We start from the raw sequence: 22,187 nt of genomic DNA on the forward strand, positions 1-22,187 counted from the left end.
CAAGCTAGTTCAGAGTATTTAAAAACTGAACGATTATATAATAGAGTAAATATGTATAACTTTTCCATTGGAACTATTTCATGTAAAATATTAATCATTTCACAAGAGATAGTAATTTCGAAAATATTGAATATTGTGCATTTTCATTATTTTTGTTGAGTCTGGAAAGTATTGGCCAGTATCAGTAATTTAATTACAAGAGATTATTCCCAAAATTGATATATTGTTAATGGTAATGGCTCATCCCCAACCTTAAATGATGTAGTCCCAAAGATTTGATGACTGCAGTTTTATGAATTAAGCAGACATATGTCACATGCTTAGCTAGCCCAGTTTTTTCTGAATGAAAAGCCTGAAGCATTATTTGCCTACTGAAAATTAACAAGGAAAAAATCCCATCACCACATGAACAGTTATGACAATAATAGTTATTACTAGGGCTCGGAAGTTGAAGAGCTATAAATTACCAAAAGAAGACCTATAAAAAGACCTAAAAATATTTTTAAAAAAAGATGTATAAATGTGATCCAAATTAATTTATTACTTCAGTTTTAATTACATATTTAATGAATAAAAAAATACAAAATTCTGGTGGTATGGAAAACAGTGTGAAAAAACAAAGCTTCAAAACAAGAAGCACGACCTTCCAGACAAGTTACAGTTAAAGGACCTTGTACCGTACCTGCTTCAGTCATCCAAAAATGTTTTTCCCTCGTTTCAGGGATGGTTTTTTTTTAAATTTCTTGAATGCAGAAAGGATGTTTAAGAGGTGATGAACTGATGATATTCGAACTGAGAATTGGCAGCAAACACGTAGTCGAAAGAAGGTGAAGTTGCAAAGAAAAAAAAAAAAAGCCGTTAAGACCTAAAAGGAGGCTAAAAAAGGACCAATAAGCCAAAAAAGGACAAATGAAACCCACCTTATTCTATCCTACAATGACCCAAAATGAACATATTATGTTGGGCCTCGTCTTCGGACACTAGGGAAAAAAAAAGATTTTTCCTCAAGTTCCGAGACCTAGTTATTACCTTTGCTGAATGGAACATGGGTGGGGAGGGAGGGAGGGAGAGGAAGAGAGAGAGAGAGAGAGGGGAGGGGGGCAGGCGCGCGACAGATGTTGTGAAGATACTTAATCTCTATTATCAAGAATTTGACAATTCAAAAAGACAAAAGCAAGAGATGTTGCATTCATAATGAAAATGCAAGCAACCGATTAACAGATACTCAGTTTTATGTTCAGATAGGCTAATTGGGACTGGAAACACAGTTTACAGTGGTATTCAAACCACTGTGCAATGTGCCTCCACTGGGGATCATACCTAGAACTCCTAGATTTCAAGAAAAAGTGTTACCACTAAGCCATCTGGGAGGCCTGGTGATAGCTTTTTCATGGTGGCGATATCTTCACAATAAACTGATTTCTAACATCATTCATTAGTGTCTTAAAGCTACGAGCTCTTATATACTCATGACACATGCTTACATGTCCACCTACTGGTTTATTTGATTGAATTAATTTTGGTGACCACTTTGACCATCCACATCAGAACTTGTAATGGTCTGGTATTTGCTCAAGTGGGGAAAAGCCGAATGAGTTGAACTAAATAATGATAGTGTTCAATCTCACATCTGGCTTCCAGTACTTGAGCAAGTAAAACCAAGCAGTAGCTGAAGACAAGAGACAATCCTGCAACAGCAGCACACCTAGAGTCCATCAGTGGTCACCAAAATTAACATAGAATTTAATATAAACAGGTATGTGCATATGTAATTACCCATGTTATAAGCAGCAGTAAGAACAGCAGTCATCGCAAAGTAAAAAGTGCCTAAAGTAAGATAGTTATTTATTTGGAAGGTTGAAAAATGATACAGACAATTTACAATCTAAAGTACAAGTACAATCATTCTTAAGAATGGCACCATCATTAGGAGAGACTGTCTAATCACAGCCTCTTCAAAAAGTGTATATTTTAATTTAACATACGGAAAATCGAAACCAACCACTTGAAAATATTCATATCTACAAACTAAGCATAACAAAACTATGCTCACAACCCTACATACATTGATGATTTATAGTATTCTGTCAAACTTAATATAAATCGGGGCAATAATAACGAATAAATATTGTACATCAATAAATAAAATGATTCAAATTTCATTTCAAAATAATAGTGTTTACAAGGCTTAAACATTCCCAACCGTTACACCTCTCTAAAAAACTTAATACAAAAAATTGAGAATGGTGGTGCCAGACTGACAAATATGTTTTATGTAACTGCAATAAATATAATTTACAATACAACTTGATGCAACTTTATTTAACTTCTAAACAACACACTTCTAGAAATTGGTTTATTGGAGAACACACAAAGTAAGGTTAAAAAAAGGCACCCTAGTATTTGTTGAATCACTTAAAATGTACACAGGCAAGATAGATTTTATGTACAATAAACAAGGAAGTATTGACACTAAATATACACAGGTCTTTATGATATATAAAGACTATATTTACTTACATGAACAGTTAAAATTTGTTTAATTTAAATAACAAAATACATGTTACATGTGACATGTTCTGTGCAGTATGGGAAAGTAAACTTGCGCCACCATTAGAGCAGTGGAAAAAAATAAATAAAACAATAAAAATGTGTCGAAACATTGATGCTGAAACTTTACATGTACATTGCACTTGCTAACATTTGGCAAAGAGGAGCTAGACACACAATTAGCATGTTATAATACATGAACACTCCTCTTGTTAAGAATTTATGGTGAATGGAGGTAGACAACAAACATTTAGGCATAGAGGAACAAAGACGAGAACATGACGCTCCTGCAACAATGACAAATGCTAGTAGAAAATGTAAAGTATCACAGGTGTTCCATAACACACCATCTACTGAATTAACAGCAGTTAGAAATTAGGGTTCCACAACAAAAGTCTTGCATTCAACATATTCTTCCTGACCTACCGCTTACTCATGCTCGGATGAACCAGGATGAAAGAGGCAATGTAAACTCAACAACCACCCCATGCACTCAAAGGTAAAGGACTTGAATTGACACCAAAAGTTCCTTTAAAAACACGTGATAAGCAGAAATCCTGTACAGCTGCTACACATCGACCACCATCTTCTTATGAATATCTGTATTTCCGACCACCTTGAAATGAAAAAGTACTATTAGTGTACATTTAACATACTTTATAATTCAACATTTATAAAGTTGCAAAGATGTTATGCCTCGACACACAATACACCAAGTGAATATGCAATTTTAACTATTGTATAACGGAGAGCATTTTTCCCAGCCTTATAAAACCTCAGATTTCATTTGAATGAATTATCTTTAGGCTAAGCAAAATATAATACGTCTGCAATCGATCACTCAAGCAGTTAATGGCCCAGCATATAAAAAGAGATTGGCACCCCTGTATTTAACAAGTGAGTTCAAAAAGAGAAGGAATTCACCCTCAAAAAGTATTCCATATTGACCTTTGACCCAGATAATTGTGCTGAAAACACAAAATATGTACAGAAAGCTTTCAAAAAAGTTTAAAGTATACACATTAATGTAGCACAAGATAATTTGAACCCAGGAGAGGTGAATTCCATTGAAATCTCAAGTTATAGAATGTGAAATTGGTCTTTATAGAAACAAATAATCCACAGAAATACAGAAGGTTGTTTCACGTTGATGGTAACGATTTCGATCACCAAGGAGCAGCACGTAGGCATAGCACAGAGCAGCCAGAGCCAGTAGGGCGAAAGTACTGTATGTTGACTTGCAAAAACGATGGTTGGTGTGTGAGTGAGTGTTTATATGGCACCAAAAATTCCAGTCTTTTGGGAGGGGGTACATCTGTACCCTTTCCGATGTTGGTTATAGTTATAGCCAGATAATTAAACAGTGCCACATGAAAGCATTCCATGTGTCAAATGAGGGCATCAATGCAGTGTTGAATCGCCATAGAGCTTGCACCGTACCTGTTGCTGGAACCAGTCAAAGTGGGCCTCGGACATATCGGAAGCCCAAGCGTTCTTCCGATGTTGTGCGGAAAGTGAGATCCTTGGTGCGACGTGAAAACCCTGCAACGCAAAGAGTGATTGCACAGGCAGTGCAATGTTTCCCTGCAACTGTAAATCGCATCATAGCCCAAGATTTACAACTTGTGCGGAAGCACAAAGCTTAAGTTCATAAGCTGCGTGCCTCACATGTCCAGGAGAGGAAGACCAACAGTCGGAAGCTCTACAAACGCCATCTGGCTGGGGACCGCTGGAAGTATGTGGTGTCCCTGGATGAAGCATGTGTGTATCTGTTGGGATGCGGTAAAAAAAGGGCCATCTACAATCGTCCACGTGATGCAAGAGGTCGATCTGAGTGGGTACGTGAATGTGCTGAAATTTTTCCATGCAGGTTCATGGTTGTTGGTGGTTACTGCCATAACGGCAAACTTCCACTGCGCAGAGTGGAAAGAAGACTAAAATAAATGCAGCCTATTACCAGACGAATATTTTGGAGCCACTTTACAGACATGATATTCCTTCTCTCTATGGCAGCGACACATCTCGTGTTGTCATCCACCAGGACAAGGCTTCCAGTCATACGGCAAAGTCCACGCAGGCATACATGGATCGGATGGCACGTAAAACGGGCATTCATGCAATCCCCTTTACAGACATCCCTGTGAAATCCCCCGATGCCTCTTCCATGGATTTTTGTGGGTTTCCGTTGTTGAAACGAGCCTTGGGAAGCAGACGGCCCCCCACAATTGAGGGTCTTTGGAAAGCTTGTCAGGAGGAATATGATCGTTTGGACCAATGTGTTCTTCAACGCAGTCTCCTCCAATAGAAACTCCGCTGCAGGGCCATTGCTGCAAGACAGGGGTATCACGTGGAGCACCACCACTCGTGGCGTCATGGTTTTTCTTAAGGAGAGTTGGGTTCTAACTTTGTTACCATGGACATGAAACGACCTTCTGTATTCTTAACATACTGCAATACCTAATACAATAGTCAGTCATATTATGTACTCACTGAACAGAATTCTTCAAATGATATTTTCCCATCTTCATCCTTATCTGCAAACAGGATTGTCTTATCCACAATTTGTTGTAACTGGGTGTCTTTCAAGTTGTTACCCACCATCATTTTCAAAACCTGAGGAAATTACAGATTCCAATAAATATTGGACAATTCATTACTTAGCAGAGAGAAATACTTAACTTATGTACAAAATCCATAAGATATTCAAGATATATGATGCTTATATGTATTAAGGCAATGTTGAACTTTTGGCCAATGCCAGTGAAGTTGTTTACAAAAAAATCCTCTCCTTTCAAACAACCCTATATGAAAAAGTATATATGTTTGTAATTCCCTCTACAGCACTCACATGAATCTTCGTGAGATTTGCTTTCGCTGTTGTCTAGATATTATCGATAGTTTCGTTGCTATGTAAGCCTAATTTCCATCACAGATATCTAGACAACAAAAGAAAGCCACACAAAAATTCATGTAAATGTATTTTTTTAGGATTTGGAATGTCATAGCAGGAGATTACTTTTTGAAAACTGCAGGCCAAAGATCCAGCAGAGCCTTAAGTTGCTTTTAACTTTGTTAGGCCTTAGGATGAATGATCAGGTGAAATTTATGAAGGGACATACACACAGAAGCACTCATTCTGAGACTACTACTTGCATTTGGAATCTTTGGTGAGAAGATTCAAAGGTGACTACTCACCAACCAAGGTATTTGTATTTCTTATTTTACCTTATTCCCCCTTTAGGCTAACTATGACAATGAAACAGTCACAAAAAAACAGCCCTGAAAGACAATTTTCACATGGCACTGAATGTTCAGCAATCTAAATAATTTCAATACTGCGGTGTTAGAAGGAGGTATACTGATATTCCTCCTCATATTTAAGCAGCATATGAAAAACTAAAGTAACTTATTTCATTAAATTACATTGGACAGAGTACGGCATTTTCTAAAATGCTTGTAATGTACATCTCAAAAGTGCATCATTTACTTGATATGAGATATTTTCTGCTCAGAGACCATATAACTACAAATACCAGGTGTATAAGCTTAAATTGCTGTTTTGTAGTCAGAAAAACACATGGTTTGTTCATAGAAAGCAACAAGAAATTTATTCAAAGTACTTGCCCTCGCGAGCTACACATTTTGCCCACCTCTCAGGCAATTTATGGATACCACGCCAAAAAAAAGTCCTTCTCTTTCGAGGCAAACCACTCATCAAGCCATTTTCGGACGTCTGCGTACGAATCGAAGTGCTGCTCAGCGAGGGCGTGGCCCATCGACGAAAACAGATGGTAGTCGGAAGGGGCCAGGTCTGGTGAATAGGCGGGATTGGGTAGCACCTCCCAGTTGCGTGTCTCCAAGTAGTTTTGGACCAGTCATGACGTGGGCGATGGGGCGTTGTCGTGGAGGAAAATGAGCTTGTCATGTCTTTGTTGATAATCCGGCCTTTTGTCACACAGAGCACGGTGCAATTTGATCAGTTGTTGGTGGTAGCGGTGGGCAGTGACAGTTTCACCAGGTTTGAACAGCTCAAAGTAGACGATACCCTGTTGATCCCACCAAACACACAGCATCGTCTTCCGGCCGAAGCGATTTGGTCTTGAGGAAGATGTTGATGGTTGGCCGGGATCAACCCATGATTTCTTGCGTTTAGGACTCTCGAAATATATCCACTTTTCATCGCCAGTCACAATCCGATGCAGGAAAGACTTTCTTTTTTGTCTGGCAAGCAGGGTTTCGCATGTGTTTTGGCATCTCTCCAGCTGCCGATCGGTCAATTCATGCGGCACCCATTTTCCGATCTTTTGAACCTTTCCCACGGTACGTAGACACATGGAAATGGCTGCTTGAGTAACACCCAATTGCTCGGCAAGCATCTTTTGTGTTTGGGTATCGTCCTCGTCCAAAAGAGCCTGCAATTGATGGTCCTGAACCTTCCTGGGCCGTTTTTCACGCTTCTTGTCGCTCAGGTCAAAATTGATGTCTTTGAACCGACGAAACTAATCCCTGCACGTTGTTTCCGATACAGCACTGTCACCATATGCCTCCACAAGCATTCGATGCGATTCGGCAGCCAATTTCTTCAAATGGAAGAAAAGCAGAGCTTCCCGCATATGCTCTTTTTCTGGCACAAAACTAGACATGCTTACCACAGGAACACTGTCTGTTGTTGTCTGCACGTGCTGACGATGTGCACTGATTCGTGTTGGCAGATGTCCAACTCATACAAACACCAGGTATGGCATGCCCATGGTAGCTTCATACGCTCACTAACACCATCTATGAGCAAACAGCAGATTTAAGCTTATACACCTGGTAAAGAAACTTACAGAACTAATAGAGTATATCAACACACCTGAAACAACTCTCCATTTGAGATATATCCATCATTATCCATATCATATATTCTAAAGGCAAACCTCAGCTTGGACTCCTTGTCTCCTTTAACACTAAACTGTGATACTCCCTGGATGAATTCTGCAATGGAAGAAATGACATTCAGATGAAGCAAGAGATTGAACAAATGACTAATGTACATACTCGGGAATGCTTTTACCCCTTGTTAAAGGTAAAGTGCTCCCCTGTGCTTTGCACCATGCCATGAAGGTGTATATGGGGAGTTAGGTTAGGGCCCCCACTTTCTTGAATCAGCACCACACCCCTGGCCACCTTTACCCCCCAGTTTCCTCCAGGTACCCACTTTATACAATGCTGGGTTGGCACCGGAGCCGCTTGAACAGGTGGAAAAAATCCCGGTCCTTCCCCACCGGGGATTGAACCCGGGTCTCTTGCATGGTAGTCAGACACCCTAACGACTGAGCTCCCATGGCTTCTCCCCTTACTTGTTAATCATTCTTTTTCTTGTTTCAATTCAAGAAATAAATGACTGCCTACATATTCTTTCTGAGCTCTTCAGAAAATACCGTATTTACTCATGTATAATGCGCACTTTTTTCCAAAATTTTTGGCCCAAAAAAGTGTGGTGCGTATTATGCACAGAATATTTTTTTAATGTTTACAGAACCCTATCATGTTAATATCGTTGTAAAGCTTGAATTCTGCAGTTTCTGAATATGGCAAAAGTCTTCCATTCAAGATGGTGACACTTATGTACAATGCAGTTGAAATAAGCTCAATACAAAAGGAAGGAACGTTCTAATTTTTATGGTACTTTGTAAGAAAATAATTAAAATGTATTACTGGCCAAATAATGACATATATGGAGTGTGTAAATGCCTTAACACATTGGGGTTCTCACGACGGGCATAGCCCGCAGTGCACTTAAAGTCAATGTGGACGAACGACGGGCATAGCCCGTCCTGCGGTATGCAATCGCTTTGCCGATTGAACGACGGGCTATGCTCGTACTTCGTCTCATGCACGTGTTCATTCAAGCTCCTCTGTTGAAGTTCAGACCGCTAGGTGACTCATGTGCTATTTTTATCTCGCACCTGTGACTGTTTGTTGTCGGGTTGATGTACTGTGTATTGTTTAGAATGGCGTCGTTAGATCCAGACTGCATAGAGGATTCCGCCTCAGAGTTTGAAGTTAGCGACGATTTTGATGATGCAGATGAATTTGAAGATTTGGAAGGTAGGTTATATTCGTAATAATTATTGTCGACAATATAAACAGTGTTGCAAACTCTAGTATTTTATGAATGAAGTGAGAAGAGGTAATTTTTTTGGGTCTATTCATCTTGCCTCTTCCTTGATTCTCCTACATGCACTGATGTATTTTTAGTTTTTCCATTTATTATTTTGTATAGTGTATGTCAAATGAAAATTTATTTTATTTATTTAGTTTATTTGTTTAATTTTTACAGATGACGCAGAACCAACTGATACATCGTCTGGTCCTGTCCTGCAGCCACTTTTTCATACAAAAGATAATTACTTGTAATTTGTAATTATTTTTTGTTATGTGCACATAAGAAGTATTCTTATGCAAGATTCAAAAGATGTATTGATAGTTTATGTAGTTAATTATTGAAATTTCCAGATTACGAACTTAAAATATCTCTATATTAACATTTGTTACAATGTTGTACTTTTTTCTTCTTCACAAAACATTGCTGGAAAAAAATATTAAAAAACATCTGAAAATGAAAATAAAATTGAACAAATTTTTGTTCATTGAAAAGAGGAAGTTTTGTAGATTTAAGAAATATGTGGTTTAATAAAAACAAATCAAAAATATTTTTTCTATGATTTTTTGAAAAACAACCAAAAACCGCAGACCAGAGGTAACAATGCTGTATTATGAGGCCAGACCCGAATGTGTTAATGGAACAAATCTTGCGCTGCTAACTGCTAGTTTGAGGGTCCTGAATGTGCCTCCTATAAATATTTCATTAGTCATAGCAAAAGTATATATTTTGAAGTTTTTTAGAAAATGTAAAGAGGAAATGAGCAAAACCACTTATAAAAGTGTAAAGGCCATGTGCCACAATTTTTCGCTTTGTAATGTAATGTTCTCCGCTTGGTCCACATAGCAAAATGTGACTTATTGAATAGGAATTATTTAATTCACTGTTGATCGGCATAGCAACAGCTTTACGACCTACAACCAAGAAAGCCATTTCTTGAACCTGAATTGTACTGTGCATTATATACGAGATATGATTGTTTGTGACTTTTCCCTATCAACAACCATGGTGCGCATTATACACGCACGCGTATTATACACGTGTAAATACGGTAATAATTTCCTTAAACACTGCACAACAGAGCTGTTCTTGTAGCTCAAATATGGTTCCATAACCCTAGTTATTTGAACTAATCCAAGGGGCTATCAAAAAGTTTTGCCTGTTGAGGTATAATTTGTTTAACGATAGAAACATTGAAACAATTACCATACATATAGTTTGCCTATAGTGTCCTCTACTCCGAGTTACCTTCCACATAGTTTCCATCATGTTTGATGCATTTGGGCCAGTGTTTTACCCAGTTTCACTCCTTGCCCCACCATTTCAGGGGTGTTTTAACCTCCTGTAGGTCCTAGAGTCTCATGCCCCGAAGCACAGACTTTCTCCCTCTTTGAACTTAAAACCGAAAGTGTGGACAAGCCAAGGAGTGGCAGGCCATCAATCTCGATCTCAACAGAGTTGATGAGCTCATTTGAGCAGATAGATGCATCACCATCCAGGAAATTGCTGATGCAGTGTGTGTGTCCTATGGGTCAGCACAGGCAATGATTGAGAGTTTTGGATACCATAAAGTTTGGTTAACTTTGTCTGTAAGTCAACTCTGAGTAGAGGACACTACAGGCAAACTACATGTATGTTCATTGTTTCAATCTTTCAATTATTAAACAAATTATACCTCAACAGGCAAAACTTATTAATGCTCCCTCGTATTGTGAAGAAACTGCAAATTCTGTTGCAGGGTTGATTTTTTTCAATACAAAAGTGATATTGAATTAACCTCTTGACTGTCATTGCACTTCTTCACCATTATAGTACAAAATAATAAAACTAATAATGATAATAGAATGTCGAACAGACATACGTTTACAAATATGATTCAAAATTACTTACACCATCTAATACATCAAAAATAATTGAAGATTTAAATTTACCACGATACTATAACAAATTTTAATCCTGGTCGTTTTTTTTAAATTGCTTGTTTTAAAGCATTTTAAAAATATCCAGTCCTCGATGAAAATGTAATTTATGAGTGTTGTCAGCCAGGATGAACAGAGAGGCTCAACGTGCTCCCAACTCTATTTGTTGTTCAAACAATGACAAAATACTCCCGAGTTGATGCAGAAACTCCTTAGCACATGAATACAAAAAGGTAAAGGACATATTGTAAATTTCAAATTAATCACTGTATGTGTGTGTATATATAATAAATAAAAAAATATAACATAACAACCATGCAAAGTTTCGTTTAAAACAGGCTACTTCTTGTGAAATGAGATAACAATGTATAACAGCGGGAGTGTTGCAAGCTTTCAAAGAAGAAAAAATATATGGAATTTCAATAATAACAATGAATATATTGTTTTGTAATTCGAGTATGCCATACCTTTATGCATATGCTAATGAATAAAAAAGGCGGAACTGAAATATCGTGTGAAATTTCAAGATATCACATTAATTCCTGTCATACATTCGTAAATTGTTGCTTTTTGTGCATTATTATATGCAAAATTGAAAACTTTCAGAAAATAAGCAGTAGTTTACGAGTTATAGCCCTGTTTATAAATCTATCCCACAATATTATGAGAGGTAAAAAAGGGTTTGTTAATAATAGTAACAATGAATATATTGTTTTCTAATTAACAAAAAAGACAAGAACTGAAGTATCGTGTTTAGTTCTCAAGAAATGGCATGTTTGCAGCCACGTGGTCCTGAGATCAGGGGTAGAAAAATACAGGGTGCCTTGTTGCCATAGTGCCTGCAAATTTTTCCCTGGCACCTGGATTTTCAAATTCAGTGCTAAAAATTTATATATTTAATATTTCAAGTTCGCTTATGGAAATTTCCATTACCTTTTTTTCTAAAATAATGAATGTGTGATTTTTAATGTTTCTGTGTTATCTGTATCACATGTATAAATCAGAATAATAAACATGCCATTATAATTTTTTCACTGTTGCCAGCCTAATTTAAAAAATTGTGGCGATATGGTCGAGTCAGCCATATATTGGAATGTATTATAGTTATTCAAGCTGTTACTGGGATGTAAAGTGTGATCCTATTTAAAGAGCCAAATGCCAACCTCCTTTCACGTAATACACCCTGGACTGCATTTTGCAGACTACCAAGGCTCTGGCACCTGAACTCACTGCCAGTATAATCTTCCGTGGGGCTCGTGTTGTACTGTCCCTTCATTCCTTTCATCTTATCACCATTCACCTCAACACGATTAGCCAAAAGTGGTAGAAAAGTGAAGTAAAATAAAACAAATCAGTCAGCCAATTCCACGGTTCCCACGTGAACTTAAAATGTATTTTTCCCCGAGTTTTCCAGAATCTTAAATTGTTTCCCAGAGTAGTCAATACACAGTACAGTATTGTTGAAATTTTTTTACAATAGCTTTCATTTCCCCTCATAGCCATAACACCACCACCTTATTATTATTATAGATGAGATGGACTAGCTGATTGATTTAAAATTTTTGGGTGCTTCGGCCCTTGCAACCATTTTGCACCCTTCTAAGTACACGGGGAAAATCCCCTTATCTAATAACCCTTACCTTAAAATTAAAAAGGGGTGTAAAGGGACCTTTGAGAAAGGTTAAAAATGCAAGTTGTAAAGAGACTTCCATAGGACAAACACTAAATTTAAAAAAGGCAAGGATAGTCTAAAAACTTCCTCAGAAACAGTGCAAAAGACCCAAAGGCTCTTTTCACAAAAGATAAAAACATTTGATAAAACATTGTCATCATCTCCCAACATGGATGGATGATAAATCGCTGGGAAGGTTAAAACTCTGTCTGAGAAAATTAAAATCAGCCCATGGCAGAATAATGTGCCGAACACTTAATATAACGTTACAGGTACGGCACAGTGAAGGGTCCAGCCCTTCCAGCAAATGGCAATGTGTGATTCAGATTCGAAGCAGAGTGTGTGAGACAGCTGTGTCAGATTTGAAGCAGAGTTAAGATGACTTATTCTCTGCGAGAGAGAGAGAACGAGAACAAGGTGGATGAAAAGGTCGCCATCTGCATCAGTAGACTTGGTGGTAGCATCAGCTCCTTCATTCCCCTTGATGCCTACATGACTGGGGACCTAACAGAAGCAAACTAATTGTTACTCTATTGGTATGGGCATATCTGTGTATCAGTAATATTACTGATAATTGTAGCCATTTTTTATTACTTTTACGAATAAAAAAATGCAATTTGTATGTTATGGTTTTGTGAAGTAAATGTCTAAATAAGCAGTTCATTATTAAAGTAAATCATATTGAATCATTTGGTTACATACATTAATTGAGGAGGTGAATGAATATTCTGCAAGGATCATTTGCAATCTTGCATTGGCTCAGTTATCCGAACCAGTACATTTTATATCAGTAGTTTATCAGTACTGGGAAATACTTCATATCAGTTCACTTTCTGAAATCAAACTAAATGAAGAATCCCTGTGCACATATAATTAAGGACTACGGTTACATATATTTGTCTGAGTTAACACCTTATCCAACTGTATTGCAGTGCACAAAATAACATTCCAAACATACCACATATAGAAGAAATATTTTCACACTTTTGAGAAACAGAAATTTACAAATGCACACAATATCAATTAATAGAAAATAAACACATGTTACAAGCCTATGTCTTCAAAGCAGCTTGTGTGAAGAAAATCAATAGGTAGGAGCATATTCTAGCCCTTCAGATGTACTTCAATGTGACTCATTGCTCAATTAGATGATTTTCCCTGAGATTTTTACTTTTTTTCAAATTCCCTGAGATTTCCAGGTGTGTGGGAACCCTGAATTCATGCTGTTATCGGTTGAGCCTTCTCTAGAAATGCCACTCTGGAACAAGAATTACTTTCAATCCAATATTATATTATATATCTCCCATCCATCCTCAACGGAAATTCATGTGATGGCTCTACAATCCCATCTGTCCACTAAAGGTTAAAAGAAGGCAAAAAATGGAATCTGTCCGTTAATAGCAGAGAAAAAGCGAAACTCAATGGAAAATATGTGCCATGAATCACACACTTCCATGGTTTCTTTGACAGAAATATAATGTAATTACACAGTATTACCTATACATGTGAAAACAGTCAAAATTATTGATTCATTTATGTAAGAATGGCTATTCAAGGTCTGTGTGTTCTTATTCTAAGTTGGTACAAGAAAAGGACAATTCATCCTAATGCGGGAACTGTTCGGATAAATTTGTGCAATCTTTAAGTTATTCTGGATGAAAGATCACAGTGTAATATAAACTTATGTAGTGGAAAAAGAACAAAGAACCTCCAGCATTATTTTTTTAACGAACATCAATGCTACTTATATTGATAAACATATAACTGCCTTGAAAGATAATATTCTGAAATATTGTATTCCTTAATTTTGCAATGTCATACTGAAGCAGTAATGAACTACACATCATGTAATGCTGTTTACATAATGGTGAAAGTTGCTAATGCAGACATTAATGTTAGTTTTACTTTACGGGTTATTGGAATTACACATAAAGAAAGTTATGCCTATGGAAAGTGTTGCTATTGTTTTCATATAATGAATCCGTGTGCCCTAAAAATAGAGGAGGTCGCGTCAAATCACTTCAAGAGGATTTTGTAGTCATAAGCAACAGGTGAGTTGACCCCTTTTCTTGGTGTTATGGATGGATTGATCGATTCATTGATTTAGTTTATTTTACTTCACGTTTTTGTGCCTCTTGGCTAATTTGCGAAGATGGGGATGAAATGATGAAACTGATGAATGGACATTCACAAACAACCAAGCCCGACCGGGATTCAAACCTGGGACCCTTGGCGTTGCAGCGCGATGTGCTAACCACTCGGCCACAGGGCCGGGCAATGTTATGGATGGAGCAACTCATCATATACTAAAATAATAAGTATCTTGGTTGTTCTTTGCAAAGTGCTCATAACTAGAGGATGGATTTTTGCATATTTGCATGTTTTTTTCCTTGGGGAAAATTCATATGCTTTCAATGGATTCATTAATGCCACCTGATTGGGAACACACTGGCAAAGTTTTATAGTGCATATAAATGCTTATTTTTTGCATATAATGGAAATTTAGTGCAATCATTTATTTCAAGTGTGCCTCATCCAATTTATTGTCCTGTCAAGAGTAGCCTACATTGCCCAGTTGGGTCAAGGACACCCATACAAAGATAAAGAAAACCACCCTCCCACCAATCACCAACATCAAGAAGGAATGAAATGAGTCATAGTTCCAGGTACCAGTGACAGCAGGGTAACTTTATTTGTTGCTTAGCTCTTGATACGTTATCATCGTAAATCTGTGTGAGTGCCTGTATCCGAGTGGTACTTGCTTGAGGAGGGAATAAAGGGTTCATTTTCCTTCTGGTTGTAACTGTTCATCCCTTGGGGGATGCTACATACATGTGCTTATGCTTCCAAATAATTTATTTAACCTCCCCTTCTGACCTGAAAATATTTAAAATACTACAATGTGTGATATTCTCCACCCAGTGTAAGAGGGAAGTAAATGTAAACAAAAGCATGTGACTTTTGGATTGATTCCATAATTCTGAAGTTGGCTCATTTTTTAGATAAGGTATGTGAAGTAACCCCCTTCAGTATAGAAGATTAGGGAACTGGCCCTCCTTTGTCAAATGCTCTTATGCATAGGAACAGCTGCCATCGGAAATAATCAATAGAATTTCTCTCGGGCAATGTGCATCTGTTTACATCCACTCCACGCTTGCTGTGGATGGACGATAGTTAAATCTTTGTAATCTCGTGGAAGGATTGAAAAAAAAATTGATTCAGTAAAGAATAAAACAACAATGTGGTTGTACTGATGTCACAGTTATTTAGTGTCAAGTCTACTCTGAGCATATAAGTATTGAATTTAATAACTTACATATCTAGAATAATTTATTGTGGTTCACATGGAAATTTACATACACTATTATTGTTAGACACATCAACTTATCACTGTCAATCATAGCCACGATTCCACAGTAAAAAGAATGGGACCCTCCTTCCATACCGTTAGAACCAAGCACAGAGTTTTTAAAGTGCAAGGTATTAGTTCATTCTTAGAATTTCTGGTGCTCTTTTAGAAGTCAGAAATCAACCATTTAGCCACAATTGCATCCAAAATAAAAGTTGGAAAAAAATAGGCATCTTTTGGTCTGAATTATTTGATTATTTCTACTTTTGTCCATGTATTCTCTACATGCAGTTGAAATAAGCCCATCACAAAATGATGGAACGTTCTGATTTTTTTGGTACTTTGGATGAAAAAAATAAGGAAAAAGAAATAATGATTAAAAAGTATTACTGGCCAAATAATATTTTATATATGGAGTGTGTAAATGTCTTAATGGAAGAAATCTTGTGCTGCTAAGTGCTAGATTAAGGGTCCTGAATGTGCCTCCTATAAATTTTACGTTAATCACAGAAAAATCATATTTTGAAGTTTATTTTAGAAAAAATAAAGAAGGAATGAGCAAAACCACGTATAAAAGTTTGAAGGCCATTTCCTACGAGTTTTCACTTTGTAATGTAATGTTGTACGACACCAAGAAAAGCAGCGTCATTCTGGTGGAAATCGAGCATGCATGTCCCATCACTTGGGATGCGTATCAGCATTATTTATTTGGGAAGAAATAATAGGAAATAACTTGTTGAGCACTGCAAATCCACAAGGTAATTTTGCTAATAAGATGGTTACAAAAGTGAAAGCTTTGGGATGCTAAACACAGTGTAGGGGTAGGTGGTGTGGTTTGGTGACTCATTGTATACACAAGATGATATTCTCCTCTTGGTCGAATAACAATAGGTGATTCATTGAATAGATATGATGTCATTCACTCTTGATCGGCGTAGCAATAGCTTTACAACCTACAACTAAGAAAGCCATTTCTTGAAACTGGATTGTACTGAGCATTATATACGAGATATAATTGTCACTTTTCCCCATCAAAAAACAGGGTGCGCATTATACATGCATAAATATGGTATATATATATTGTAATACACAATTTTTAGGGCATTTTTAAAATTTATAGTGCATATTCTGCCTGTTTTTAATATATATTTGCATGCATATTTTGTTCTTTTTTAGTGCATACAAATCCACCCCCTACTCATAACATCAGTTGTTCCTAAACTCTGGAACACAATGGCAATTAATAAATAATGGTTTGCTCATAGGAAACTACACTGTGAAATTAGGTGGTTGGCAGTATATTTATTGTTGCTAGATTGGCATCAAAGTGTCTACTCGAAACAGGTTTTGAAAAAGTCACATGAAAACTGCATCAATAGTTGATGGAAAGTTCAGAGTTGACAAAAGCCTACTTTTCTCACTATAGCATATAAGCAATAAAATAATGTGTATATATATATATATATATTTACCTTTGAAGTCCACTTCGCCATTCCCATCTGCATCAAATATGTCAATCACACGCTGCACTAATGGATTCTGCTGCAATTCCGGAAGAGACATAAACTCATCAATGCTCAGAGAGCCAGAATTGTCCAAATCCAACTTCCGAAACCGTTTGCCTAATCTTCGAATTTCATCTGCATCAACTGTAAAGAAAAGCAGAAAAATGAAAATGAAAACAGGGATAATGGAAATAGAGTAGTAACTTGTAGCTTTCTACACTAATCCCACACAGTGATCAAATCATGGACTACAAAAGCAACATCTATCATTTAAGATATCCAATTCTATATACCATCTGCTGAGACCAGACTCACTCACTTTCTCCTAACCAAATCAATGGTTTAACACATATTTGTTATATAAGCCTATTATTGTAATTTTTATTTCAGACATACTTAGAATATTTAATAACCCTACTTACAGTTTGAGCATAGCTCCATAGGAAGTGATGTCTCATTGCCCTGTAAACAGAAATCACAAAGTAAAAAATGTGAAGGAAAATACAATGTAAAAATACAGGTAAATTTCTTGTATCGGACAAACGGCTGAAATTTGCTAGTTCATTTAATTTGAATATTCGTACTTACGTATTCTGCATTGAGAAACATTGCTGAAGGTGGCATTTCGCTTATTTCACGGAAATAAGCTCTATTTGCGACATATCGAGTAAGTTTTCTTAGTTTCTTTTTGCCTTCAGTAACATGAAAAATGGCAGTCACAGTTTCACTACTGTACTCGGCATGCAGGGTTTCCACCCCACTGCACCCAAAAATACCTACGTAGCCCCACAAACCATTGACGTATAGCCCCATGAACCATTCATACATAGCCCCACGACCCATTTCCGGTAAGGTTAGGTTAGGTAGGGTCATGTATAAGTTACAATAGTTAAAAATTGGTTTTGACAAAAATATACGTAGCCCCACAAACCATTTGCGGGAACGTGCCTTCTTCAGTTACGAAAACACGTGTTTGGAAACACTGGCCGGTTTGGCCGGGATTACGTCATCACACACGGGCTACATCCACCTAGAAGTAAATGGATGCAAGAGCTTTCGTGCATCGGTCACACATTAATATCGAAAAATAGATGATTTACCAGCAAAATTCAATGAACGAAGCGAGAAAACACTTCCCCGAACTTCCACAAGTATGAAGAAACTGCGTTCGGTAAGTAATTTCTCCTGTAAATTTGAAGAAATCCGTTTGTCCGATATGAGAAATTTACCAAAATACACTTATGGACAATTCTGTACTTGTGCTCATAAATCTTGTAGTTTCATTTTTATGATTTCACATAAGAGAAATTACTACAAATATGGGGTAAATAAAAAGTACTGTACATAATGAATGGCTCACTGCAAGGTAAATGGGTGGGTTCAGAAAACCCCTTTGTATACTTTAGTATTATATGGACTACCTCATCTGGTTCGATTTTGATTTTCTTCTGTTAACACATACTGCATAATTTTAGCGATTACTTAAGATTTTCTTCAATATATGCTTTCGTAGTTAGGTAAGGCAGGCAAGGTTTGGTTCTCTTAGCATTAAAATAAAGTCCCTAATGAGGAAGTCCATATAATACTAAAGTACCCCCTTTGCACCCCATGCAGGCAACCCAGATGGCAGCAGCATTTTGTAACCCAAGACGAAAGTAAACGAATGACTGGTGACAATAAAATAATCATACATTGTACAGAAGGGTAAAACCATTCTCAAACAAATACACAGTAAGAAATTACTAAAACTCCTGAGTAGTAAAAAATACCTGTGTCCCATGATCAATTCAGAATTAAACCATCGGACCATGGAGCAAATAACCAACACATGTGTAAGTTCAATTAAAATTAGTGTTCATAGAATAACTTCCTTTTAACACAAACTACATGAAATCTAGTTCCTGCCAATTTTGCCCTGCTCATTCTTGTGATGACAGGGATGAGATAATGCCAAAACATTTGCGGTATTTTATTCTCTGATCTATTTCCTGATTGTAAGGTAAGTCTATGTAAGAATTTACAATATAGAGATATTCTGTAATTACTTTACTAGTTGTTATACTCACTAAATATGCAGTCGTACTTACGTATATGCACATAATATTTGGGGGTAGCGTGTTTAAATTGCACATTGTAGTAGAACTTGTAAAATAACGTTGTTAATTATCGCGATGATTCCCCATAAACAAACATAGCAACCATGTTTTATGACGTGAAGAAATGACGATCAACGTCCGTTCCGCTGTCTACAGCGTTGCGACGCTGTTCACAGCGATTCTCTTTGGTTCATAGCATTAGTCGTGGAAGAATGGCGGAGAGAAATGAAAAGATTGTTAATGTGCAACAGTTATATAAGTGGAGTGTAGAAGAGGATGGTTATGGTTTGGTTAACAACTTGATGGAATTTGGTGTTCCGCGTACTAGTTTACTATCCTTCGGACAGATTTCTTCATTTCTACAGAAGAAACTACTTACTGTAATAAGTTCCTGTAGTATTGTCTAACATCGGGAAGGTGTTTTGTGTGAAATTTAGGTAAGTTTTCCGTATTCTGGAAACGGATTTCTTCAAATTTAAAAGTTTTGGGCTCATTTAAGGGCAGGCGACTCTGGCCAATTTCTAACATGCCTTTAACAGGGAGTCTACAGAGAAAGCCAGGGAGCCGGAGCAGAGGCGGGGCCATGTTAGCGATTCGGGGCGGTAGGTCAATCACCCCAGGGGCGGAGCCCGGAATCGGTGGGATATTTGGACTCAAAAATTTCAAACGAAAATAATTTTTTAGTTTAAATTTCCCACCGATTCCGGGATGGATAGCCCCAAAAACCAGTTGCAGTTGGGTTAGGCAAACATAGTTAACATTTGTGGTTGTAGTATATCAGAAATATGTATATTTCGTTGTGAAACGATAGATCTTGCGATAAATAATGAGCAATTCTACATTCTTGGTTGAGATCATGGACCGCCATATTTTCCGATTTCTGGATGTGACCCCCAAATTGTAATTTTAGATTCGTGATTGTGAGCCCTAAATTAGTGAGTATGCGAAATATTAACAAAATTGGAGAATATCTCTATATTGTAAATTTGCTCCATAAGAAATATCAACGTATCTATTGAAAAAAAAAAACATGTTTCAAAAAGTTAACCTGTGAAATGAGAAAATTTTACACCTAAGCCTAACTTTCAAGATATGTTAAAAAGAAAAAAAAAAGTACCAATGCCCTACATGCAATTACATACATTTATCTACTTATCCTGATGTACAAATTAAAATTAAATATTCTGAGTCAGTATTTGCTAACAGTTCCAAATGTTGAATGATTTTTTTAATACCCCTATTTATTTATTTTTTCAGTTATCTCCGATGTGTATTTTTAAGCAAGGCTCGAGAGTGGTTTCATGGTTAAGACCAGATCTTACGTGATCAGGTGTTGGAAGGATTTAGGAATGTTATTTTAATTCTCAGAGCCCTAAACCCAACCCACCTAATCTAAGAATGAAAGCATTAGCAACAGAATACCCCTTCATAATCAATGCACATCTGCAACCAAGACTATAGTAAACGAATGTCTCCTAGTAATCAAAGAATCATATACTGCAGTGATTCCCAAAGTGTGCACCATGGAATCATGGCTGGCGTACAGGGGCACCACGAAATGTTCCAATATTTTCACTGAAATGATATGATTGTTCCCAATATGTGCTTATCTACTACTTTTTACACATAAAATGTTTCTGAATTTTAAATGTTTACATTTTTTTAAACTTAAGTCAAGCAACCTAACCACACTCACTGGGTGCTGCAAGTGTTCAATAGGACTATGTTTTGACTTGGGCACTGCTGAAAAATTTTGAAATACTAAGGGCGCCCCGAAAAGGTTTGGGAACCCCATAATCGTTCTCCAGGCAATATGTAGTAAGAAATCTCTAAGACTCTGTGAAGTATATGTTAACAGGTATAAATATAGATAGAACCATGTATCAATTCGGAATTAAACAAACGTAACTTGGCTCCAGCATTCATTCGGCATGAAATGTAACATTGAAATGTTCGTTTCAACATGTGGTGCTTGAATTATAAGCACATTTCATATTGTTGTTATGCAAAAGAATTTCATAAACGAAAACTGAAATATTCATCCCCGTTTTATTGCCTGTCCTGTGTGAACGAATGGACAACTTAGTTTACTTTTTTTCATTTTCTCCATGCACAAATATTATATCCTAACACAAGTAAATGAATGACACATTTCTATGTATGATGTTGATGTGGATATACATACACTTGAAGATAAACAGTAGATATTTGGGATAATATAAAAGATCAAATACTATTAATACAGATTGCGCACTACTACGAATCTGCAATGCACGTCATATCCGAAACTTATCTCAGTGATTTACACAGAAACTATTTCATGAGAAGATAAAAGATCATGAAAATAATGTCGAAATTACCATGTTTACTGGTTCTACAGATCCTTTACCCCAAAAAAACTGGTCTGCAGTGTCAAAACAACCACTGCAGTCGACTGTTCACTGATGTATCATCCGGGTATTTAACCGGAAATAGGACATGCGCTTGTAGAACAGAATAGTGCCAGATCGTACTTTACATCCGATGATTCAACATAAAGAGTAGACGCAAGCAATGCTTGTTGTATGTTTTGTTTTCTATGCGGCAGAAAAATGAAAAAAAAAATTGATTGAGAAACAAAAACCTGGAACACTGAACATTTACATATCCATACTTTTTTTCAGAGGCAGCACCACTTTTTCCGGGGGAAAGGGAAAACAATAGATTACAGCGAGGAAATTCCTATATTTTAAAAGGGAATAACAATTATTTTACTTTCCATGTAAAAAAAAAAACGCGAAACGGAATTAAAAATTTCACCACCCTGTTTTAGGAGGGAAAGTGCCTCCACTTGCCCCCCGCTGGAAAAAAAAACTAATCCATGTTGATGCTATGGAAACTTATTACATCAGTACATCTTACTTATTTTGTTAGATCATGCAGGAATATTAACCTGACCTGCAAACTGC

The 22,187-nt window shown here is 36.8% G+C and overlaps 1 protein-coding gene across 1 annotated transcript; it reads right to left on the reverse strand.

Annotated features, from left to right (window-relative positions):
* Positions 1-1,828: 1,828 nt before the first annotated feature.
* LOC145978871 (calcineurin subunit B type 2) lies at positions 1,829-21,740 on the reverse strand. The gene is made up of 6 exons (XM_083111767.1): positions 21,600-21,740; positions 17,566-17,605; positions 17,111-17,287; positions 7,406-7,527; positions 5,041-5,163; positions 1,829-3,166 (listed from the first exon to the last, which is right to left on the reverse strand). The coding sequence occupies exons 1-6, from the start codon at positions 21,600-21,602 to the stop codon at positions 3,119-3,121; spliced, it is 513 nt and encodes a 170-aa protein (XP_082967893.1). The 5' UTR covers positions 21,603-21,740; the 3' UTR covers positions 1,829-3,118.
* Between the last annotated feature and the right edge of the window lie 447 nt (positions 21,741-22,187).

This window comes from Lepisma saccharinum, chromosome 25 (assembly GCF_977018435.1).
Source record: "Lepisma saccharinum chromosome 25, izLepSacc3.1, whole genome shotgun sequence".
Lineage (NCBI taxonomy): Eukaryota > Metazoa > Arthropoda > Insecta > Zygentoma > Lepismatidae > Lepisma > Lepisma saccharinum.

What these genes read in the sequence shown, in the direction of transcription:
- LOC145978871 (XM_083111767.1), bottom strand. An exon ending in TGGCGAAGTGGACTTCAAAG is followed by an intron (nt 7,528 to 17,110) that starts GTAAATATATAT and finishes CTTCCATTGCAG; the next exon opens with AATTCATCCAGGGAGTATCA. An exon ending in CATTTGAAGAATTCTGTTCA is followed by an intron (nt 3,167 to 5,040) that starts GTGAGTACATAA and finishes TTTCATTTCAAG; the next exon opens with GTGGTCGGAAATACAGATAT.